Source organism: Anguilla anguilla, chromosome 2 (assembly GCF_013347855.1).
Source record: "Anguilla anguilla isolate fAngAng1 chromosome 2, fAngAng1.pri, whole genome shotgun sequence".
Classification (NCBI taxonomy): Eukaryota; Metazoa; Chordata; class Actinopteri; order Anguilliformes; family Anguillidae; genus Anguilla; species Anguilla anguilla.
Window position 1 is genome coordinate 72,451,396 of NC_049202.1, and position 23,269 is coordinate 72,474,664.

The following is a 23,269-nucleotide window of genomic DNA, read 5'->3' on the forward strand; positions in this document are numbered from 1 at the left end:
TAATTAATAAAAATGGTAAGGCACTGTTGAATCTCTGTCAAAGTCTTGGTCTCTATATAATAAATGGCGTGATCAGAGGGGACTCTTTAGGTAGATATACTGTACATACAGTTCAGCTCTTGGTAACAGTGTAGTAAACTATGCCATCATGGACCTAAACCCCTCCTCCATAAATGCATTTACTGTCAAACCACAAACACCCTTATCAGATCACAGTCAGATCACTGAGCTCATAAAGAGAACACAGCAGTCCAACACACATACATAACCTCAATCCTTTCTACAGATGGGCTCCAAACAGCACACAATTATACAAAGAGGCAATTGGCAGTGATTAAATAAAAATTCTAATAGAAATATTTCTAAACACACAGTATCAACCCTCAAAATAAGGTGTAGACCTGGCCATAATTTACTTGAATAATTTTTTTAAGTAGCTAAAAAATCACTTAGTTAAAAACCACAAATATGAAAAATGATAATAAGAATGTAATGAAAAAATGGTTTGATGAGGAATGTAAAACTATGAGAAAAAAGCTGAGAACCAAAAACATAAAAATCCCAAAAACCAAGATTTACGCCTAAGATACTGTGAAACACTCAAACAATATAAACAAACAATTAAAAATAAAAGACTGGAACACATCAGCACGCAACTAAACAGAAATGAACAGTCAACAAACCAAACATGGAAAAAACTACGGCACACAGTGCTGTACATAAACATCTTATAGATAAACCTGGTTCTTATGGAGTACCACTGTTTATAGATTCTCAATAATGTTTAGCCTGGTTCACCATGGGTGTAAACCCCAAGTTTTTGCTGAGAATTGAAAAGGATATGCCCCCAGCAGTGTCTGCAGGAACACAGGCACGCCACTAGGTTGTGCTCTATTACCCTGGCTTTGTACTCTGTGACAGTGAGGCCAGTCACATGACTGAATAAGCAGATGGCACTTGTGTGACAGTGCTTATCAGAGGCGTCATAACACGCAATTTCTTGCGCCCACACCTGCCTGCACCCCCCGCTCCCATTGACAAAATTGGGTGACACCAACGGTTGACCGCACCGGGTGTCACCAACCCTTGTGACGCCACTGGTGCTTAAGCCCCTACAGAATGCAGGTGCACACTTTGGCCACAAGGTGGAGAAACCCCCTTCACTTTCTCAGACATAAGAACTGTTTTACTGCGCTAAAAATAGGAAATGAGAATGCTGTGAGTGAGATGGTATTAAAATCCTGAGATTTGACATTTGCAGATATCTCAAGTGGAGTACAGACACAGATCTATTCAAAATGTAATCAGCCTTACCAGTGTCTACTTTCTACAGAAACTGAGAGCGTTAGAAGTAGACTGGATTACCAAGTGTGTTTATTGCAGTTCAGTACTAAGACTTTTCACCTTCTGTTGCATTTCCTGGCGGAATGGTCACTCAGACATGAACCTCAGTAAACTCCTGTGCATCGTAAAAAGCTGGCTGTGCAGAGTACGGCTCCTCAAAAGACACAGGCGAGCAACAGGAGACCATTCTTCCTACCAAGCTCAGTGCATCTTCATAAGAACTCATTTATCAGTGAAAAAGGAGATTTATCTGGAATGCATTTTAACCATTTAATGATATTAAGTACAGACCTGGGCGTATGTAGATGTACATCATAATGTTTTAATATTTTACATTAGTAACGGTGTTGTTATGCACTTATTGTACATTACTTTGAATAAAAGTGTCTTCCAATTAAATGTCATGTAATGTTTTCAGTGAAATGGTATGTTTCCACAATGAGGATTAAACATGAATTTGAATTGATAGCTTATATATATTTTTTTATTTGACGTTAGTAGTTCAGCTCTACAAAATTCCTGTTTAACAATCACTTTTATACTTTTAGCGTTCATCCTATGGAGTATGTCCTCATTATATTTCTTGTGCAATTTCAATAATTATTTAATTTGAAAATTTTGCATGTTTTTAAATTGATAGTAAAATATTATGAAAAATGCCACATATTCAAACTTACGTGAGTTTCAAATAAAATATTTTCCATTTGCAGCCGTAAGCAGTGGTGGAGAATATTATCTGTTCAGAGTGTGTTATTTGAAAAGAATTACACAGGAAGTCTGACTCTGGATCAATGTTGCTTCAGTCCTGCTTTTGAAGTTGAGGTTTGAGCAGGTGTTACCACTGATGTGCTAACATGTGCCAAGTTTTTTTTTCATTTTTTTTTTTTTCAAAGTTGCTGTAATAAGTTTCATGAGATGAGAACGTTTTAATAAGTGCAATATATTATTAATGTGCTGCCATAAAGGCATAAAATGTATCACTGAAGAGAGTACGTCACATTTCCGTTCTGCCTTCCGTTATAACGCACTAAAGACGGAAGAGTTCTTATAAAAATACACTAATAAAAAGCAACTTACAACTACAAAAAGTGAAAATATTAATTTGGCCAACTTATGATATAAATTTCACGCAAACATCAGGTATTTCTGGGAACGCCAACTAATACCCGGACTTTTTCATGACTATCAGGTGCCAAATTACAGACACGGAAACGATAAAAACAATATTTGAAAAAGATCTTTATATTCACATATATTTATATTTACTAAAACACAAACATGATCAAACAAAAAATTTTATCTTGGCTGGATTATTCAAATATCATGTTTTATATACCAGTGAATCAAATACAGAAACATTTCCTAAATAATTAATAATAAAATTTGTTTCATGAAAGCTTCATGAATGATGCAGAGAAATATTACTACAGTAAACTCTGGTGTTTAGAGACGGCCTGGAGCCCTGCCCTGCCTGGAGAGCTGCCCCTCTGACCCCTTGGCCCTGACCCCCAGTCTCTGAGCCCTGACTGGGTGTGGAGAAGCTGAAGAGGAGGATAAAGCTGGTACTCACTGACTGTGGAGAGCAGGAGCAGGGAGGATAGCGAGAGAAAGAACAGACATCTCTCCATCTTCAGCGCAAACAAACCAAACCTTCCTCAGAGCAGAGTGGATGCTCACACCTTCACCTCTGAGCTCTCAGAGAGACTGAGCCCTGTGCACACACCCGGCCCCCCTCTGAGAGAGCACACTCTTTCCCCCCCACCAATCACAATCACTGCTGCCTTATAAGAGCACTGCAGGAACACTTCAAACAGCCACAGTGACAAATCAGCGCACGCCATTTACATTTTCTCCATATATTCCAACTCTGCGTCACTGCAGGCTGTCAGGACTCCTCCCACCAGAAGACCCCGCTCCTGTGACACACTGCGCTGACAGACACAGAAGAAGAAAGCGGCTCGTTTCTAAAAAGGATGGAGTTTTCAGTGCAGTGTTTGGCTGTGCAGTCTGAAACCCAGTGCAGTCTTGGGCCTTTAGGAAAAACAAAAACCTGGCGAGAGAGAAATGGGGGGTGGACCATTGGAAAGAACTGATTATTTAGTCCACCCCCCAGAGAGACACCCATCCATCACACATCTACCATGTACAGTTGAAACCGCAAAGATTTTGATTTTGATTTGGACTTTTGTAAATTGATCATAACTGTGTTTGTGTTGGTTTATTTTCAGATTTTAATGTTTTTGTATGAGGCCTGTTCAGGTGATGATCTTCTAATGAGTGCAATAATTAAAAAAAAAAAAAACAATAAAAGACAAAGTGCAGTCTGAAACCCTATGCAGCAAAGCCCTGATGCATTTTGTTTAAAAAACGATAATATTCCTGATACATTTTCAGTGGACATGCAAATGCATAAAGCAAATAAAAGACATGAAAATAGGATGTAATAACACAGCGAAAGACTGAATTTTAGTGAAAATATGCATTTTTATTAAAGGTTTAAAAAGAATAATTATGACAATGAAACCCAGCAGACTGACCAACCCTCTACACTCATTTTAACAAGAAAAATAAGAATTTTAGTTTTTCTTTCCATGGAGAAATGTAGGTTCTACAACAAGACATTTGTTAATAGTCCAATATTTAACTAAATATAAGACTTCTATGGGTTCAATTCATAGTGAAACATTTAACACGCAAAGCCAGTGCTGTGTGTTAACAGTAAAATCTTACCTGAGGGTCTGTCCCAGGTGGAGCAGCAGTGGCAGACTGGGGAGGAGTGCTCTGTTTGGTGAGGGTACTGGGGACAGGCCTCAGGGCTGCAGGGGGGGGTGGGTGGATTACCTGATGGAGGAGCGGGATGATGGGCCGTTGGGTCCCTGTCCTCCACATCTTCAAATCCCTCATCCTCCACGTGCAGCTCTTCCTCCTGAGGAGTCCAAGCTGGTCCCGCAGCACTCGGACTGAGAACGCGGCCACTCCCCCCGTTCAGCTCTCCTGCAGCGCACTGACGCACAGCACGCGCATTATTCCGCTCGCCGCACTGTTCATCATACCGCTGCATCTTTCCAATGAGTAACATAAGCATCGTACCGACGGACGTTACCAATTCAGCTGATTTGGTTGGTACGGTGGAAAGTAGTTCCGGGTGACAGTAGTTCCGGATTCCAAAATAAAAAGTAAAACTGCCGATTATTTATTTAACATTAAAAATGAAATGATGGAAAACTCTATATGCAATGGGCGGCCCCCTGAACATTTTTTTGGGGCAATTTTTGAGGGACTGGAGGAATGTGGATCGGAGGAGTGGTGGGACACACACACAAACACACAAACCACTCTCCAATTATAGTAATAGGATTAGTCAGCTTATAATGCTTTTCACTCAGAAGTCTCAGTTGAATGGCAGATAGCAATCTGTACGCTTCATCACAATGCTTAATGAACAAGCTACCATCTGACTTGCACCAATACTTTCCATATTTACACCCAAAAGTCCTGCGCATAGAAAAAGTATATTTATAGCCACTTAGCAGATATTATAAATACTTCACATTGCTTCACATTTTGCTTTGAAATAAAATAAAGGTGGCTAACAATACAGCTAAAAAGCGGCTGACCTGCGTTATTGTCAACATCAACTTAAATTCAACAAGCTAAGAACTTGAGCAGCAGGCTTTTTATCCTCGTTATCCTTCTTCACCACGTGCGCAATCGTGAGCTTTCACCACAGATAAATATTAGCAAAATACTTACGGATCAGTGGACATCGATTACCTGTATTGTTGCAAAATAAATTGTGAAAAAAATCGTTAAAATTTGCCGCTAGCTTCACGGAGCTGCTGCACTGACAGATTTCCCGGAAGTCCCGTTCGACTTTACCGCCGTCGGAACCGTAATGACGTCATTGAGAAACGAAAAGCTGAGCACCGATTGGCCAGCCCAGGGAAGGGAAAATGAAGAAAATCCTGCAGACTACATAAACGTTTTCTGGGAAGTTCAGTGCAGTTATTTGACATAAAGCACTATCTGTTTCATACATCACCACAACTACAGTACTTTCTAAAACGATTATGCTTTTAAGAAAATAGGCCCTACGCAAATATTGACTATATAGTTTCAAAGAACGGTGAGTATCTGTAGAACTCATGCTGGGAGCCTCCAAAAGACTTTCAAAGACTGAGTTTTCGTCATTGCTAAGAAAATGCGGTCTTGTTTCGGAACACATTGGGCTACAGTTTGTGCACCGCTGCTGAAATGATCGGTACAGAAATCAAAGCTTCCGTCTCGCATGTTTGTGGTGTGTCAGACACAGCTGTGACCTCGTGCTGATGGATATTTGCGGTGAGATGGTACTCTGTCACCACGTGGTGCTGAATGGACAGCGGTCACTCCTGTGTCCGGGCTGAGTTATATGACCTTTGGATTGAAATAGTGCTGCACTAAATAATGCACCCGTTATATTTGGAATCAGTGAAAATATACCACACAATAAACTGATTTCGTGCTCTAAAAATGGAACTTATTATGATAAGATTTATATTTTATAAGCTCCCAGGCATGGAACTGACACCACCCTGTATGCCAGAGTATAAACACAAACACACGTACATTCAATTTCTCCTGTGGAAGAACCCTGCTGCATTTGTTTATTTCAAACATACACACACTCGCGTAGGTATAGCCGTTATTTTCCTGCCACAGGAAGCTACAGAACTGCTGTAAAATACCAGGGCATATCTTACTTATCTGATTACCTCTAGAAAAAAATAAAAATAGCGGACGCTGTGGCTCATAACCTTCCGAAGCGAGCGCGTGATCAAAGCACAGAAACCACGTGAGCGTCTCCTACCCGCAGCTCCTCTGCAGAGGAGAGAAAAACTTGGCACTGAAATGCAGATGAATGAGACGTACACGATAACCAGTACAACTTCCGGCAACGTTCAGATACTCTGCGATGCTGGAGGGGGTTGAAGTCCCTCTGCAAGCTCCTCAGTGACACAGTTAAATGTTTCACTTTGGCAGCTCTTCAGGTCAGGTTAGGTCATGTAGGCCTATCAGAGTCATGCTGATTTCTCTCAGAAAGTACACCTCAGGCAACATATTCCGTGTGTAAATTATATTTCAGTTAATATTTCATACTTATTTAAGAGTTAGAGTTACAGCATCCACTTTGGGGGTTTCAGAGATCTTCTTCAACACAATATCTTTAACCAGTGTTTAGGAGAGGGAGCTTGTTGGTATCTGGGGGCCATTTTGTGGTTGATTATGAGACTTGTTGACCTCAAAATGCAACTAAACTCAAACTGTGATCACTGGGTTCTTCTTCCTCCCTCATCATCTTCCTCACTGTGTGGGGGACCACATGTGTCCCAACTCTGCCACCTTGTTTGAGAGGAAGGTTGCTGACATCTGCAATTCTTTCAAGATGGAGTCCTCGCACACATTCGGCAATCCTCTCCCAAGACAACCCTCCCCCTCTCCCCACTCCCCCCAATCACACAGATGAGACAAACAGCAGGAGGACTCAGTGAATGAAGCATGATGTCAGAGGAAAGGGAATATTCACACTGCATTTTGCTCCAGAGCTGAACCTCTCCGGGGTCAAACCCCTATCATCTGGAGGCCTGGATGGGTGACCTCGCTCTTCTGAACCATGTATTAAATTAATATACAGGGGCAGTCTATTTTACCATAGTTTAATACCTCAGGCAATAATCTGCTCTTTTTTTTTTTTTACCTCACTTGCTCTTAGTTTTGGCTGACAGTGAAACATGACCTCTGCTGACCCCATCTGGACACATGTATGTACTGCATCAGCCATCAGCCAAGTCAGGGCAGGCTACAGCAGGACATATCATACAGACATAAAGACTTAAACATTAAAACCAGGCGAGGCGAGTTGAAGGTTATTCATCTGTGCAGTTTATTAATTTAATTAGTGGCCTCACATGGCTCTCATAGCTTTTGTTTTTGTATTGTTGGAGGGTATAGTTACGTGGCAAATGCCATACATTAACACAGACAATGGTGGAAAGGTCATTGGCCACAGGTGTCTCTCTCACCTGCAGGTCCAGGCACCACAAACATCTGACCACCAACTCATCCCCTACATCTGAGTGGTTACACACCTTTAATTCCCCACACGCTGATTCCCCAGGTTGTCACTGCAAAAGAGAATTGAGCAATGAATTAAATGTCTGATAAGTAATTGGACATTGGGGCAATAGAGCATGAGTTTGGGGCAGATAGGGTAACAATATCCCAACGGCTGACAATGGTAGATGCTGGCAAGACTTGTCGGTGTTGAAAAGGTCCTGCATATTTTCACCACTAGATGTCAGTAAACTCACACTAAAATCCTAGTTCGGTGTAATCATTAATCAAGTAATCATGTAAACATGGAAAGCACCTAATTATTTACTTAAAAACAGAGCAAACTGTTCATTTGAAGCGAATGTTCATTCAGGTTTGTAGGTTTTCACTGTGTGCATAAGCAGCTGCAGTAGGCTGAACAGGAACATGCGGAAGATGGTCATGAGGCCTGCATTTTATAAATATCTACTGGTTTTGAGGCAAATTTCAACAAATGCAATAAGTCAAAAAAAAATGCTGATAACCACATCTGCCGAAGTTTAACTAATAATTCTAAACTGAAACACTCAAGATGGTGGTTTAACTGAATTAAATCCAATTAACAACCCCACAAGCTAAAGCTATTTAGCCAACTTGCTAAAGCTGGTTGCTTACCACTATGCTTCTACAGGTTGAATGAGGAGTCATGCAAAGCCTCCAAAGAAAAGCATTAAAAGGCCTTCAACCTAGGACAAACTTTTACAATAAATTTAAAACATTATAATTCAATAGATTTCCTGAGGGAAAATGGTGGAACTCCCAAATACCCATAAAACTGTAAAAAATAAAAAATAATTAAAACATCAAAGTGTATACAAGAATCTACAGTTTCAATTTTTCAAAAATGAAAATATCAATATGACAATATGACATGTTTTGTCAGTTTTTGCAATTAAGAGTAATAGACACCAGGTTGAGAGGACTCCAGTGGGTACCTGTTTCACTCCACCACTGACTGGTGTGAAGGTAGGTATCTTTTCTCTAATTCCCCTTATTTTAAGGCATTGACCAAAATCCTAAAGAAATGTTTCCAACACTCAATCTATGTTATACAGAATTTAAGTTCTTCTCTTCTTCTTCATTCAGAACCCAGCGATTGGGATTACATGTCAAATTTGTATGGATTCCTGCTCATGTAGGAGTACTTGGCAATGAGCTGGAAGATAAATGAGCAATAAAAGCTTTGAAATCAAGCGATATGCAGTTTCGGGTCAGTATTAGCTAATCAAAAGCCAAAGCGTCATTTTAAAAAGAGGTGTCACCTTGTGTGGAACAGAGAAAGCAAGGGTTGGCATTTATTTGCATTCTTTCAAGTCAATTGGCCCTGTGTGTATAAGAATGCAATACATAGACAGGCCAAACATATGTGTGGATGGCTTTCTCACAGTCAAGACTGATTGATTAGGTGTCTATATGTCCAATTTGTATTGGTATGAATGTATTTCGCTGGCCAGCCTTTCTGTTGCGTGAATGATTGTATGTTTCTTGGTATAAATGTCTGTTCGTAAATGTGAATGTAACATGCTGCGAGGGAAATGTCCCCATGGGGATAAAGAAGTTATCTGTGTATGTATGCACAATATGTATTTTACATGCAGTATTTATTGTACGTAGCAAATATACACTTGTACATTTACTCAAATTCAGTTCAGAAGCAAGTATAAACATATGTTTTCTGGAGAAATATGCTTCCTGTAGTTACTGACCAGCAGTTTTCTACATGAATTTCAATGTGTTCCATGAGGCAATTCGAAATATTTGAGACTTTGATCTGACAAAGTTTGCATGACATTGTAAAACGGTAAGATTACAAAACACAGGGCCAAGTGACTTGAAAGAATTGAGGAAATATTGGATAGCATTGCTTTGGAATACATCTTATTTCATTTCGGTGAGGCAAGATAGCCTATATTGTTTGTAGTACCGTAACTTGGCGTCATTTTTATATCAATACTTTTAATGGCACGCCTGGATTCTGGCAGTCTGAATGAATGAGTTATAGACGGTGTATGTCTTGTATGTGTGAGTAACTTGGCATTTGTGTACGTTGAAAACGTGTTCTTTATGAGATACTATTCACCCCGGGACAGTAGGGGGCGATAAGCACTTTACAAAATTTAAGTCCGCCGTCAATAAGCGGAAAAAAACGCGCGTGGGATCATTCTTATGTAGTTCCTATTCCATGCAGTTCAGTGAATCATTCGTCGCCTAGAATTGCATTACATCAAGGTAAACAAGGAGAGTCATCAATGTGTAGGGGTAAGACTAAAATCTTAATGCTTTAACAGTTCTGCTAGTCTTTTATTATTATTATTTTTTTTTTACCAGCAAGCTTCAGATCATGTTACTATTCTTTTCACCAATGTCACCAATGCACGTCTGGCAAAAGCTGCAAAACAAACGAGATTGTAGAATTCATTTTAGAGTTTTAAAACGTCGTATTGGTCCAGCGTTACTTATCTATGAGATGTTAGTAAGATTACTGTTAGCTAAATGTATGAAACAAAATATGTCCCTACCCTTCCAGTTCAGCAAAGGTATCCGTGGAGCATGTGGAAGTCTAAAAAATATGCTGATATGGGTTGTACCACCAGTATTGTTCATTTGGGCAGTATATGATGTAATGCAATTGAGTCAGTGAATTAATTCATTTTAAACGAAATAGCAACATGACTAAACTAAACAGTGCCATGTTGTGATTCGGTGAAAACAACAGTGGAGAATCTGTAATTGAAGGTGCACAAAAGAAAAAGAAATCAAGCAGAGATTATAGGCAAAATTAAATTATGGCAGTTTAGCTCGTCGACAACCGAACTTGCGCAGGAACAAAACAGAACTAGTTAAATCATAGTGTTTTCAAAAACCAGCGGGCCCCTTCATCTCAAGTAGCCTTTCTCTCGCCGCCATATTGAAAAAGGAACGTGTACAGTAATTTCCTGCCAGCATATCGATGGCAACATGGTGAAGAGGACGTGCCTGGAAACTTAAGTAGTAACATATGTGATTATCACTAACGATATAACTGTGCATGCCTTTCTGAAGTTGTAAACTGTAGAAACGTTTTCATTTACAGTAATCAAATTTGGAATTTTCCTGGAAGACCAAGAGAAGGATTTCCTAATACATAACTGTTAGGGAATATTATGTTATTAATACTTAATTCTTTAAGTTTGCGCGAGACACGACATTTTGCTATTGCAATGTCACATATTAATACGCACAGCAGTTTTGGCTGTGGGGATAGCTTAACTCCAGTAAAATATTTAAATAAAGTCATGGAATAGTCATGGCGAATTTCTTTAAAATCACAGAAAACTGAAAAAAAAGAGTTTTTTTGTTGTTTTTTTTTTACATTAATATATAAAAAAATATCTGGGCAGTTGCTGCTTGTAAAAAATACAAGTGAATACATGAGCTGGTGTGTTTAATCACTTCAGTCCATCATGGAAGGGGCATGCGTTTGCCTTTAACTGGTGCTAGTCATGCACTTCTTTTGTGCATGGCAAAATAAAAATTTGCCAAATGAAATTATTTCAAGCAAAAGACGGTTGACAGGCACCTTGTTCTCTACCTTGAAACTACTGTTTTGCGGAAGTAAATTGCACAGCAACCTTTAATAATTCTCATATACATTCTGGCAATCCAGCCTTTGTTATTTCTCATGTTACTGTCGTGATCTTGAGTCATGTCCTTTAAGTCAGGCCCAGTTCATTTGTTGGTGGACAACCAATTTTGATTTTTGAGTTGCATTGCTATCGATGATGGCGGCTAAATAGAATTAAATTCACGGGAACTCTGCAGCCCAAGGCAGGACAAATGAATGGACTGAGGGAAATGGCCCTTCTGCCATGGCCAGCCCAGTCTTCAGGCTGCTGTACCAGGTTTTGCGCTGGGCTGGTTTTCTGCATTTTCTCTGGCAGGAGGGTTTGTTTTCTCACTGACAAACAAAGCTGAAACGCACACGAATGCAAACGTGCACATGTGGCTTGTAAGAAAGGGCTGTCGTCCACTCTGCAATAAGAGAACACGAAAAAGAACTTGCATTGAAGTTAAAACTGTTTTTGGAAAAAAAAAAAAATAATAAAATAAAAAACCTGAGACATGGGTTGTATTCCAAACTGTAAACTTGTGTTCTCTGTTCTTGTGTTCCTGTTAGAACACGCCTCCGGGTACTTAAAGTCAATTGAATTTGAAATGTGCATGCACTTTGATGTCACCACTACTGACCTAACCTTTGCAAGATACACATTGACACTACAAAAATCCGTAAATAAATTATACGTACACTTGTATGCAAAATCCTCCTGCCCTCTGTCTTCAATGTTCTTGGCTGAGGTAAAAGTTCTTATTCGCACTCAAGGACAGAGCAGAAAACGCAATGGCTGCTGGGAAGGGGAAGCATGGAAAAGTCTGCTTTCAAGCAAACTTTGTTTTTTTTAGTCCTCCCAGGAACATGAAGAGAACTTCCAGTAAAATCTTGCGTTCTTTCCTTGCTAGTGTGTACTTATTCTTACTTTCCTTCCAGTTAAAATTCTGCATTCTACACCAGCTACAGATTTTAAGCTAGACATGCCATTCCAACTTCATACTATTCAGCTTGGTTCAGAGCACCGTGCTTGTTCAAATCGTTTTTGAAAATCCAAATAGTTTTACAAATGTTTAAAGTTTTCCGGGAAAAATCCCCATAGAGAAACAATGGGATGAAAATGACAAGTTAATCTGAGTTTCCAACTCCCCTGACTATTTTTCCTCCTCACCTACCATGTGCTCTGGGTAGAACACAAGTATAAGGTTTTGAATACAGCCTTGGTATCACCCAGGGGGAGAGGAAGGGTTCTTGGTTCTTCCTCATACTGCAAGAGCATCCTCTGTGGTCAGCCAGGCATCTGCAGGACTGCAGAGTGTAAAGAATGTGTCACCTGCTGCAGTACGACCTGTTTGATTACAGCTAAATCCTTTCCGTTTCCCTCCAGGAGCTGCACTTCTGCACACCTTTGAGCAGCAGTATGATGCAGGCCGGAGTCTGTCTGAGACAGGACACCGAGGCAACACTACCAGAGCTCACTCAGCAGTACAGGATCAGACAGAAGGAAGAGGAATTCAGTGGACTGGAGTCTATCCACATGGCAGAGTCAGAGACAGAGTGTGCTGCACCAGGACTCAACACACTGGAGCCAGAGTGTGTTACAGCACACAGCAGGGTCAGTGATGTACAACATACACACACATCACTGATTAAAACAGAAACTGATCTGGGCTCCACCCACACTGGAGATCTTAAGATGGAGAGCCTCGACCATACAGAGCTGGGATGTGTAACCCATCTGCATCCTGACCAAATCAAAACGGAGACAGATGATGGAGGTTACCTGAAGGCAGAACATATCAGTGACTTGAAGGATTTTAAATGTGTTCATATTAAATTTGATAAGATTGAATCCAGTGAAATTTTAGTGAGTGATCTCATGAATACTGTGATGAATGGGGCTGGTGTTGGTCACAAAGGCCAGACTGAATCAGGGCAATGTGCAGGACAGCCAAGCCCAAATTGTAAAAAAGAGGAACCTTACGGCCTACTGACCCATTGTGGAGACTTAAATGATCACTGTGACATGAACAGTGAAAATAAGCTGACCAGAATTGTCCAGAAAAGTGCAAATAGTAGCAACAAACCTGTAAACGGTCAGAGAACAAATGTGATCATTGAACCCATGATAATTCAATCAAGTAAAACACAAAGCCTTTTGAAAATCTTTCAAAAAAACGCTGTGCATAGAAATGAATGTGAAATTCATGCAGGTCAAAAGCCATACAAATGTACACAATGTGAGAAGTGTTTTACTACAAAATCTTATTTAAATGTACATCAGAGAATTCATACAGGTGAGAAGCCTTACCAGTGTGCACATTGTGGGAAGTGCTTTTCCATAAAGTATCTATTAAAATGCCACTGGGCAATTCATACAGGTGAGAAGCCATACAAATGTACACAATGTGAGAAGTGTTTTAGAACAAAATCTAATTTAAGTGTACACCAGAGAATTCATACAGGTGAGAAGCCTTACAAATGTACACAATGTGGGAAGTGTTTTAATAGAAAAGCTTATTTAAATGCACATTTGACAATTCATACAAGTGAAAAGCTCTACAAATGTACTCATTGTGAGAAGTGCTTTGCAAATATGTATCATTTACGTAGCCACCTGAGAATTCACACAGGTAAAAAGCCATACAAGTGCACGCAGTGTGAGAAATGTTTTATATCAAAAGCTAAATTAAATACACACCAAAGATTTCATACTGGTGAAAACCTGTACAGTTGTACACAGTGTGGGAAGTGCTTTTTTGTGCTATCTGATTTAAATGCCCATGAAAGAATTCATACCATTGAAAAGCCCTACGAATGTATTCCTTGCGGGAAGTGCTTTTCCCAAATATCTCATTTAAATCAACACCTGAGAATTCATACAGGTGAGAGGCCTTACAAGTGTACACAGTGTGGGAAGGGCTTTTCCCAAATGCGTGTTTTAAGTAACCATAAGAGAATTCATTCAGGTGAACGACCATACAAGTGTACACATTGTGGGAAGTGCTTTTCCACAAGATCTCATTTAAAGAACCACCAGATAATTCATACAGGTGAAAAACCATACAAGTGTACACAGTGTGAGAAATGTTTTACTACCAAATCTTATTTAAGTGTACACCAGTTAATTCATACAGGTGAGAAGCCTTACCAGTGTGCACATTGTGGAAAGTGCTTGTCCACAAAGTATCAATTAAATTGCCACTTGACAGTTCATACAGGTGAGAAGCCTTACAAATGTACCCAATGTGAGAAGTGTTTTATGTCAAAAGCTAACTTAAATATACACCTGAGAATTCATACAGGTGAGAAGCCCTGCAAATGTATTCATTGTGGGAAGTGCTTTTCCCGAATATATAATTTAAATCGCCACCTGAGAATTCATACTGGTGAAAACCTGTACAATTGTACACGGTGAGGGAAGTGCTTTTCTGTGCTATCTAATTTAAATGCCCACAAAAGAATTCACACCATTGAAAAGCCCTACGAATGTACTGTGTGGGATTCGATTTTCAGAAATGTTTGATTGAAATAGACACCTGAGAGTTCATACAGGTGAAAAGCCATACATGTGTACACAGTGTGAGAAGCGTTTTAATAGTAAATTTTCTTTAAATAGAGACCTGAGTATTCATACAGGTGAAAAGCCCTACAAATTTATTCATTGTGGGAAGTGTTTTCCCGAAGTAGGTCACTTAAAAGGACACCTGAAGATTAATTCAAGGGAAAAGCCCTAAACATTGAAGTGTGGTAAGGGCTTTTCCACACTGCCTCATGCCAACCATGTACTGTACGTAATGCTAGTTTTAGATGATTGTCACCTGAGAATACATACGAGTCTTTCAAATGCACTCAATGTGTAAATAAAGTTCTCCTTTTCATGGCAAAGGACAACTCTAACAAGTAAATAGCCTGACAAATGTATTCATGGTGGGAAGTGTTTGAGGAAAGCATCCATTACATGATGTAGTTTGCATAGGAAACATTCCTGATGTACATCAAATTGTGGGTTTTTAATTTGAATTCAAGGAGTGAGGAAGAATTTGGTACCCTAACAATTTTGGAGTGTTTGTTGTGCATTTTGTATATGTAAAATGTAATTCCTTGTAGATTGAAGTGTGGTATTTTGCCATTATGAAATTGACTGCAACATAATCTGTTTGAAAGAACCAATGTGAAATCTTTGGATATACTGTCAAAAGAAACATGGTTTTGTGTATTGCAAACTTGTTTTCTGAAAATAAACTTACTGGCATTTCCAATTCTTTTACTGCCATTGTAGAAGCTGTAATGCGCCTGTCAATTAAAGCCGATTATTAGACCTCACGCATTACAGCGATATCAGTTGAGCATCTTTGTTTTTCTCTTTATTTTTTCTTTATTAACATTGCACTGTCAATTTGGCCTCTGCGAAGGACCTTGTAAATTCCCTGTTCAAGATGGTTCTGATGAACATATGTTCTCTGTCGAAGAAGACTATAATTGAAAAAAAAAAAAACTTCAATGCATTTCAGGGTTAAATTCCCTATTCATGATGGACTTGGGGAAGACCCAGTTTGGTCGAGACATCTGTTTTGATAATTAAATGGCTACAGTGAGTTTGCTTATTTCTATTGGTTTGGATTCTGCCCCGCACCTGTATCTACCTTATGCTGGATGTGCTTGTTAATTTTGTCCTTCTAGATTGGCTCAGGCAGTGGGTGGGTATATCCGGAACTGGGCTGCCTTTTATCTGTCCAACAGGAAATCGGGATCACCGTTGGGGAGTTAGTTTTGTCATGTGCTTGCTGAAGTGCAGTGTGCCCCAGTGATCAATTTTTGGTCCAGTTTTGTTCTCATATACATTTTCTGTCATTGTTATGCAAATGGAAACCTCTCTGTATTTTAAGGCAAATTATTTGATTTGGCCAGTTTATTAACATCTTTCAGGACTGGATATCACAAGGTTTTCTCCAATTCTGACAAAATGGAATCTCTGGCCCTGTTCAGACCTGGCATTAATATGCGTCTTGGGTGATCTGATCACAAGTGGACAGCTCAAACTACAGGTGTGAATGCACCCAAGACTCATTGAGGACACATTGAGATCCGATCACTCAGACCACATTCGGAGGTGGTCTGGGTCGCATATGGCCACATTCTTTTAGCAGTGTGTACACCAGTGCGTCCTGGGCCACACTGAAGGACAGCCTAGTCAACTGACGTCCTCTGCGTAAGCGGAAGTACGTACTCACTTGCGCACGAACAGCGTTATATTAAAGCGTGAAACAACAAGAAGAAGCCACAACAACAGGCAAAATGGATTCTCGTGGATGGAGTGCACACGAAACACGCTGTCTGATTTCCATTTGGGCCGAAGAGTCAGTACAACGGAAACTGGATGATTCTTATCGCAACCGGGCGATTTATGAGATTTCAAAAAAGACGGAGGGGAATGGTTACAGTCGATCATGGCAGCAATGCCAACGTAAAATCAAACTCCTCAAGACTGCTACTTCTTTTAATTTCCGGCAGACTAGGCACAGGTAGTGCATTCCTGCTTCTCGCCGGTTAAAAACAACAACGCATTTGGCCTTTGCAAACGGAAATGATGTACGTGTTTATTCGCATATTGAGCGGGGAAGTGAGATCTGATCACAAGTGGTCACTCGAGACGCATGTGGAGACGCATTGTGATGCCGGGTGTGAACTGGCATCCGTCTCGACTGAATCTAGACGCAACCTGGATACAAAGTACAGGTCTGAACAGGGCCTCTCATTACAGGCCCACACCACATAGCATCTCAGATTCAGCTGTGTATTGGTTTGTTTGTATCTGATTTAAGGCCCGTGAGAGCTAAGGAGTAAAAATGTGAGGGTTGCAGTGTGATTGTGTTTCTACGAAGTGATTTACAGGGGGAGTTTGTCTGTCACCCTTGTCGGCTGGTTGAGCACCCCGAGAGCAAGATCCTTGATCTCGATAGCCAGTGTGCTGGACTCCGTAGTTCGTAATTGGTAACGTAATACTACGTAATACAGGAACTTCAGCCGTGAACTGCCCAAATACAGACAATTCAAGTGCCCCCAGAGACAATAACATTCTAGATCACTATTATTCCACACTAAAGGGTGCATATCACGCCCTCCCGTGTGCAGCCCTGGGTCTCTCTGATCACTGTTTGGTCCATCTTATCCCCACCTACAGGCAGAAACTAAAATCTGTCAGGTCTGTAGTGAATACAGTGAAAAGATGGACCAGTGAGGCCAAGGACACACTACAAGCCTGCTTTGATTGCACTGACTGGAGTGTATCTGAACAGGCAACCACTGATCTGGATGAGCTGGCGGACACTGTAACATCCTATGTCAGTTTCTGTGAGGACATGTGCATTCCCACAAAGACTCATACCAGATACAATAACGACAAACCCTGGTTCACCACCAAACTCAGACAGCTTCACAGGTCCAAGGAGGAGGCATACAGAAGGGGGGACAGAGCCCTGTATAACCAGGCAAGAAACACATTGACAAAGGGAATCAGGGCAGCCAAGAGGGGCTACTCTGAAAAGCTGAAAAACAGGTTTTCGGCCAATGACCCTGTGTCAGTGTGGAAAGGCCTGCGGGACATCACCAACTACAGGAAGTCATCCTCCTCCACCATTGGTGGAGGCAGCTGGCTGAGGACCTTAACATGTTCTACTGTCGCTTTGAAAGGCCAATGATCACACCCCTCCCCCGCCCCAATTCATACCTAGCACTCACACCTGGCACTATGCCTCCCCACACAGCCCCCACCCCCTCCTGTACAAACTCTCACCCAGCACATACAACAATGCGCCCCATCCCACCCCCCTGCCCCCCTGCCTGCACTGAAGATCTATGAAGAGGACGTCTGCAGACTCTTCCAGAGACAAAAAAAACCAGGAAGGTAGCAGGGCCGGACCGAGCCTCACCCGCCTGCTTGAAGGCCTGTGCTGAACCACTAGCACCTGTCTTCACCAGGATTTTCAATAAGTCAATGGAGCTATGTGAAGTTCCCTCCTGCTTCAAGCAGTCCACAATAGTTCCAGTCCCCAAAAAACATAGCATCACAGGACTAAATGACTACATACCTGTTGCACTAACCTCTGTAGTCATTAAGTCCTAGTGTTGGCCCACATGAAAGCCATCACAGAACCCCTGCTGGACCCCCTGCAGTTTGCCTATTGGGCCAACAGGTCGGTGGACGATGCAGTCAACATGGGATTACTCCAAGTTCTCCCAGCTCACTGTGCCTGCCTCTACCTGTCAGTGGATTACCAGCTTCCTCGCCGACAGGAAGCAGAGAGTGAGGCTGGGGAAACTCACGTCCTGCAATAATAAACATTTAATGACACTGCATTGTGTCCGGTGGGCTACTCACAACTTGTGTCTCCATATCGTCCCTTAGTTAACAAGAACATTGCCGTTAGAAGGCATAGGAAGTGTATGGGCTTCATGTTTAAAGTGATCAATCATACCAGTGAATACATTAGCATAAGTCTCCACCCCATCCCCGCCCCACACTGACAAAAATCAATTCTACGCTATGCTTCTCATTGTTTTACTCGCCATGTTGAAATTTGCGCGCGCGAAAGTGGTTTTGTGCTCGCGCAGTGAATATCTGCGCGCGTGGCTGCTTGTTTTACTCGCGCAGTGAATATCTGCTCACGCTGATTTTTGGCATTAAATTGACGCCATACTGCTGCCTGCTACGGTAGGTGCAGCGGCGCTCAAAGCATAGCAAGCGGAACAGCCAATGAATGAGCGAGATCGAATGGACCGTTGCCTCGAACTATAGGACGTCAATGAATGAGCAAGTTGAATCGGACTTGACTCGAAACAGACAGCCTGCACTCACTGAACGAGATCGAATCAATCGTTCTATCGAACTAGGATGTCTGCTACTTGCCCCTCAAAAAGAACGACAAATTGTTGGTCTGTCACATGTCTGTAACATCATATTGAGCTTACATAGCCTACCTACATACAAGTAGGATGCAGAATCAATGTATTAAAATGAATATTTTATCTTTATTAATGTAAACTTATACATGATGAATGGTAATGCATTGAAGAGAAGTTTGGTGGGGCGTGCACCACTAGTTGTCGAACGTGCATGTACTATAACGAAGTGTCACAGGGAAACTGACGCCATTTTTTAGAAAAAGTATCAACAGGTTCAAAAGGTTCGATACATTTACACGTATCAACTCGAAGGAACCGATTCCTTGAAAAGAATCGGTCCGCCCACCACCAGTCTGGATCCCTACGGTATAACCGATGGGGGCGTTGCCGGATCACGTTTACTGAGGCACGACCAGTTTGTACCCGATTTTACCACAAACTGCCGTATATAAATACATGACTAGGAAACATGGGCGGGGTTTGCGATCGCTGACGGGGGTGGGGGGTGAGGGCTATTTAATTGTGAACCTATAGGCGGAATGACTGAAAGCCGTTTTTATAAGCTTAATTACTTTGGCAATGTTGATTGCACCTACATGTTTTTGCAGACAAAACATTTGTAAAAGTTAAGGATAGATGGTATTCATGTTTTATTTACCACTGGTAATGTAATGGTATCGCAAATGAAGATGCTGTCACTGTTACACTTCGTATTGAGAGAGTTGGTGGCCTGTGCCCCAGCAGTGCCCACAGAGCCGAGTAACCCCTCTGGTAGAGGATATCACAAAATGGTTCCCTGAGTAATGGGCAGATATAAACGTGTATTTGGTTGAGAAACCTATCATAAGCACATACACAGCCATAAATGCAACTGTCTGATATTTTCTGTATATAAGTAGTTGAGAGAAAGATGTATGCGTCATCTCTCTCCCCGTCACACCGGTTATCTTAATAACAAAGCCGTACTTCCGTTGCCAAAATGCGCATGCACGTATTTCGATGATGTAGGCCTTGAAAGGGTCAATTTTTGGGTTTGAAAATGTCGTACAGGTCCAGCATTAGTCATCAACGAGAAGGTCAGTAAGATTACAATGAGTTAAATGTGTCACTAAAAATGATAGCTATCTTGTAGGACCATCCCGGTTGTTCAGTAAATTTATATGATGAAATGCTAGAAATTTGCTGTATCAAACAGTGGATGCAAGGTAGATTCCCAACACTGGGGGGAAAAAAAGTCAGTTTTGAGAAAAATATAATGTATTTAATATTTTTTTAGAAAGTTTCTGGAGCCAATGTGCAAAAAAAGTGCATTAACTAAAATTAAAAAAACTGGCTTTCCAACAGTTTTTCCCTGAATTTAACAGTGCAATGGAATTTTGATGTGATTTGGTGAAAACCTGTAATTGAAGGAGTATACTTAAACAAGCAGAGTCTATGCCAGTTTAGCGTGTTGTCAACAATAAGACTTGCACAGGACCAGAACGAGGACTAGTTAAATAGTACTGTGTTCATATACAAGCGGTTTTTAATTTCCCTTACAGTAACCGTCAAAAGGAAGTGATGCAATTGAGTCAACCTGTTTCCTGTTAGCATAGCGATTGCAATCTGTGGCCGTGTTCGAAACAGCCTACTTGCCTACTATTGATTATATAAGTTTAGTACCCTGGATGAGATAGCTGTTAAGTAGGCATAAATTTTCTCTAAACGTAGTGTACCTAAAAATCTCTTGATGGTATACTTATTCCTGGGGTTTCACTGAGTGTATTCAGAAGCGCACTTTCTTGAGGAGTCATGACAACATCCATATTTTGTTTGACAAACCACCCTTTTGTAATTCACAAGTTCTTTGGTGGGTGTTTAATCTAATGTTCAAGGAGAGAAAAAACGTGGAACACCAGGATGGCACAATGGCTGTGACAAACTGAAATGGTCCCTTCATAACACGTGTTTGTGACTTCTTAAAAAATGTCATTTTAATTCCATGTAAATATAAAGTATTACTTCTTGCACATTGAAATGTAATATATTGTGATCAAGAAAATTGACACTGGTGTAATTTGTCCAAAAAGAACCAATGTAAAAAAAACTGTTTTGATATACTGTTCACAGAATCGTGGTATTTATTTATTTTTAATATATATTAAAAACTTGTTTTCTGAAAATGAACTTGACAGTACTGGCATTTCCAATTATTTTTCTGCCAATGTAGAGACTGTAATGTGCACATCAACTGAAGCTGGTCATTAGACTTCAGACTACATACATTATCTTTATCAGCTGAGGCTCTTTGTTTTGCTTTTTAGGCAATTAGCCTACCTACCATGTCTTTGGAATGTGGGAGGAAGCTGGATTACCCAGAGGAAACCCACACAGACACAGGGAGAACATGCAAACTCCACATAGAAAGGCCGAAGCTGGATTCGAACCCAGGACTTTCTTGCTGTGTGGTGACAGCACTACTCACCGCACCACTGTGCCGCCATTTTCTTACTTCTTTAACATTGCATGTGAACCGCACATTGGATTCGGCCTCTTTGACAGCCATAGTACATTCCCCAGTCAAGATGGCTTTAATCATCCTATGTTCTCTGTCCAATAAGACTTTAATTTTAAATAACATTAGGGTAGAGACAGGGACGAAAGAGAAACAAAACAAACAGCCCACACGGCATATATATAGAGGCAAAGTGTCCATTGTTAGTCCGGGGGCAACATAAGCATTTTAACTCAAAGCTAAAACCAGGGGCCTCGTTTATAAAAATGTTCTTAGATTTATACTTGAACTTAGTCTTAAAATCATTTCTGACGGCGTGCTTACCTTCGATTCATAAAAGATACTGAGCATAAAAAACCTTGCTTACGCAGGTTCTAAGAAGCCCATTTGTAACTTACGAACCATCTATAAATCTCAAATTAACTTAAAATTGACGGCACCTGAACGTGCTTTACAATAAGCGATTTCCCCTTAAATAATGCTAGCACAAATGAGGGTTTAGTCAGGAATAACCACGGACCAAAAGAGAAAAGCAAACTTTTCGGAAGATCATCATGCGCAAAAAAGTCATTCCGGTCTCTGAAAACTCTCTCCCTTCTAAAAGCATAGAAGGGAGAACAGCAAAAGCAACAACGCAAGAACAGCCATGGTTACTTTTTTCTAATTTGACACCATATTTATAGGACAACGCATCCTGTTTTTAATTCAAAACACCTTGCATCTGGCAATTAATTCCTCACACCTTTAATTGATAATTCCTATCAAATTGTTCATTAAGCTAATGCAAAGTTCACCACAGGCTTGGACGCATATGCGTCCCAAACTGCAATACCCCTACATAACCAGCAGGAAAATCACTTACGTCAAGTCTAGGATTTGCGTAGAGATAAGATCATTTCCACGTCAAAGTAAGGTTTTATAAATAACTACTTATACGTGGTTTTCTGCGTAGGTCATACTTCAGATCAAAATTGATCGTAAGTCCGTTCTATAAATGAGGCCCCATGTCTTCTTTCAGAGGAGCAGTGTACCCCAGTGGTCCTGGACTACCCGTGTTTAGCTGCTCCTAGTTCTTTTGCCGTTTGTAAATCCAGAGGGAATTCCTGGACGTTTGATGTCTAATGAGCGATGCGTTCATCTCAATGCAGTTAAATTTGTTTCGCGTAAATTGGTATGCAACAAATTCCCACGGTTCATTTAATTTCCCTTTTTTATTCACACTTTCTCCATAAGCATCATTCGCCTAAATATTTCCTCATTGTCATCGGTCACCTTTGGCAAGAGAGAACCTGAATTTATTCATGGGGTGTCAGTTGAGTGATGGACAGGCAAAAGTTATTCAGACTCAATGGGTAAACCGTTTCTCAGGGATAGAGTCAAATGTGCAGTATTTACATTACAGGTCACTGAATATGAACACTTTCGCATCACATTTTCTTTGGATCCAGGGGTCTATGAAAATACAAAAAAGAAGCGGGGTTATCTTGGTCTGTGAAACAAGCAAGGTGCTTTCTTGCTGTGGGATGCGTCTAACTAAAGTCTTTGGTTTGCTGGTTTTCCCCAAGATTTGGAACTTAATCTTCAAATCTTCTAGTTTAAAAAAAAGAAGAACTGCAAGGTATGTTCACTCCTTGTTTTTTTTTGTTTGTTTGTTTTGTTGTTGCTGATTTTAAGTTCTGTAATTTGTTTTCAAACAGTGTCCCAATAAAAAGGGTTTTAAAAGCGACCCCCTCTCTCTCTCTCACGTGCACACACACACACACTGTTCATGACACCCATAATTGATGGCAGACTGAATTTTACGGAGA

At 40.7% G+C, this 23,269-nt stretch overlaps 2 protein-coding genes across 2 annotated transcripts in view; one reads left to right on the forward strand and one right to left on the reverse strand.

Moving 5' to 3' along the window:
* Window positions 1–5,203, reverse strand: part of LOC118219585 (scavenger receptor cysteine-rich type 1 protein M130-like) — an 80,778-nt gene extending 75,575 nt beyond the window's left edge. The window contains exon 1 of the mRNA XM_035402865.1: window positions 4,186–5,203. Coding sequence (XP_035258756.1) covers window positions 4,186–4,429 — 244 coding nt within the window. The 5' untranslated portion in view covers window positions 4,430–5,203. The remainder of the gene's footprint in view (window positions 1–4,185) is intronic.
* Window positions 5,204–9,649: 4,446 nt separating this feature from the next.
* LOC118219599 (gastrula zinc finger protein XlCGF26.1-like) lies at window positions 9,650–15,388 on the forward strand. Its single transcript, XM_035402900.1, has 2 exons — window positions 9,650–9,735; window positions 12,450–15,388. Exon 2 carries the CDS (start codon window positions 12,483–12,485, stop codon window positions 14,478–14,480), a length of 1,998 nt encoding a protein of 665 aa, XP_035258791.1. The 5' UTR covers window positions 9,650–9,735; window positions 12,450–12,482; the 3' UTR covers window positions 14,481–15,388.
* Window positions 15,389–23,269: the final 7,881 nt, after the last annotated feature.

Excerpts from the sequence above, each read along its gene's own strand:
- LOC118219599 (XM_035402900.1), top strand. The coding sequence starts at position 12,483 with ATGATGCAGGCCGGAGTCTGTCTGAGACAGGACACCGAGGCAACACTA.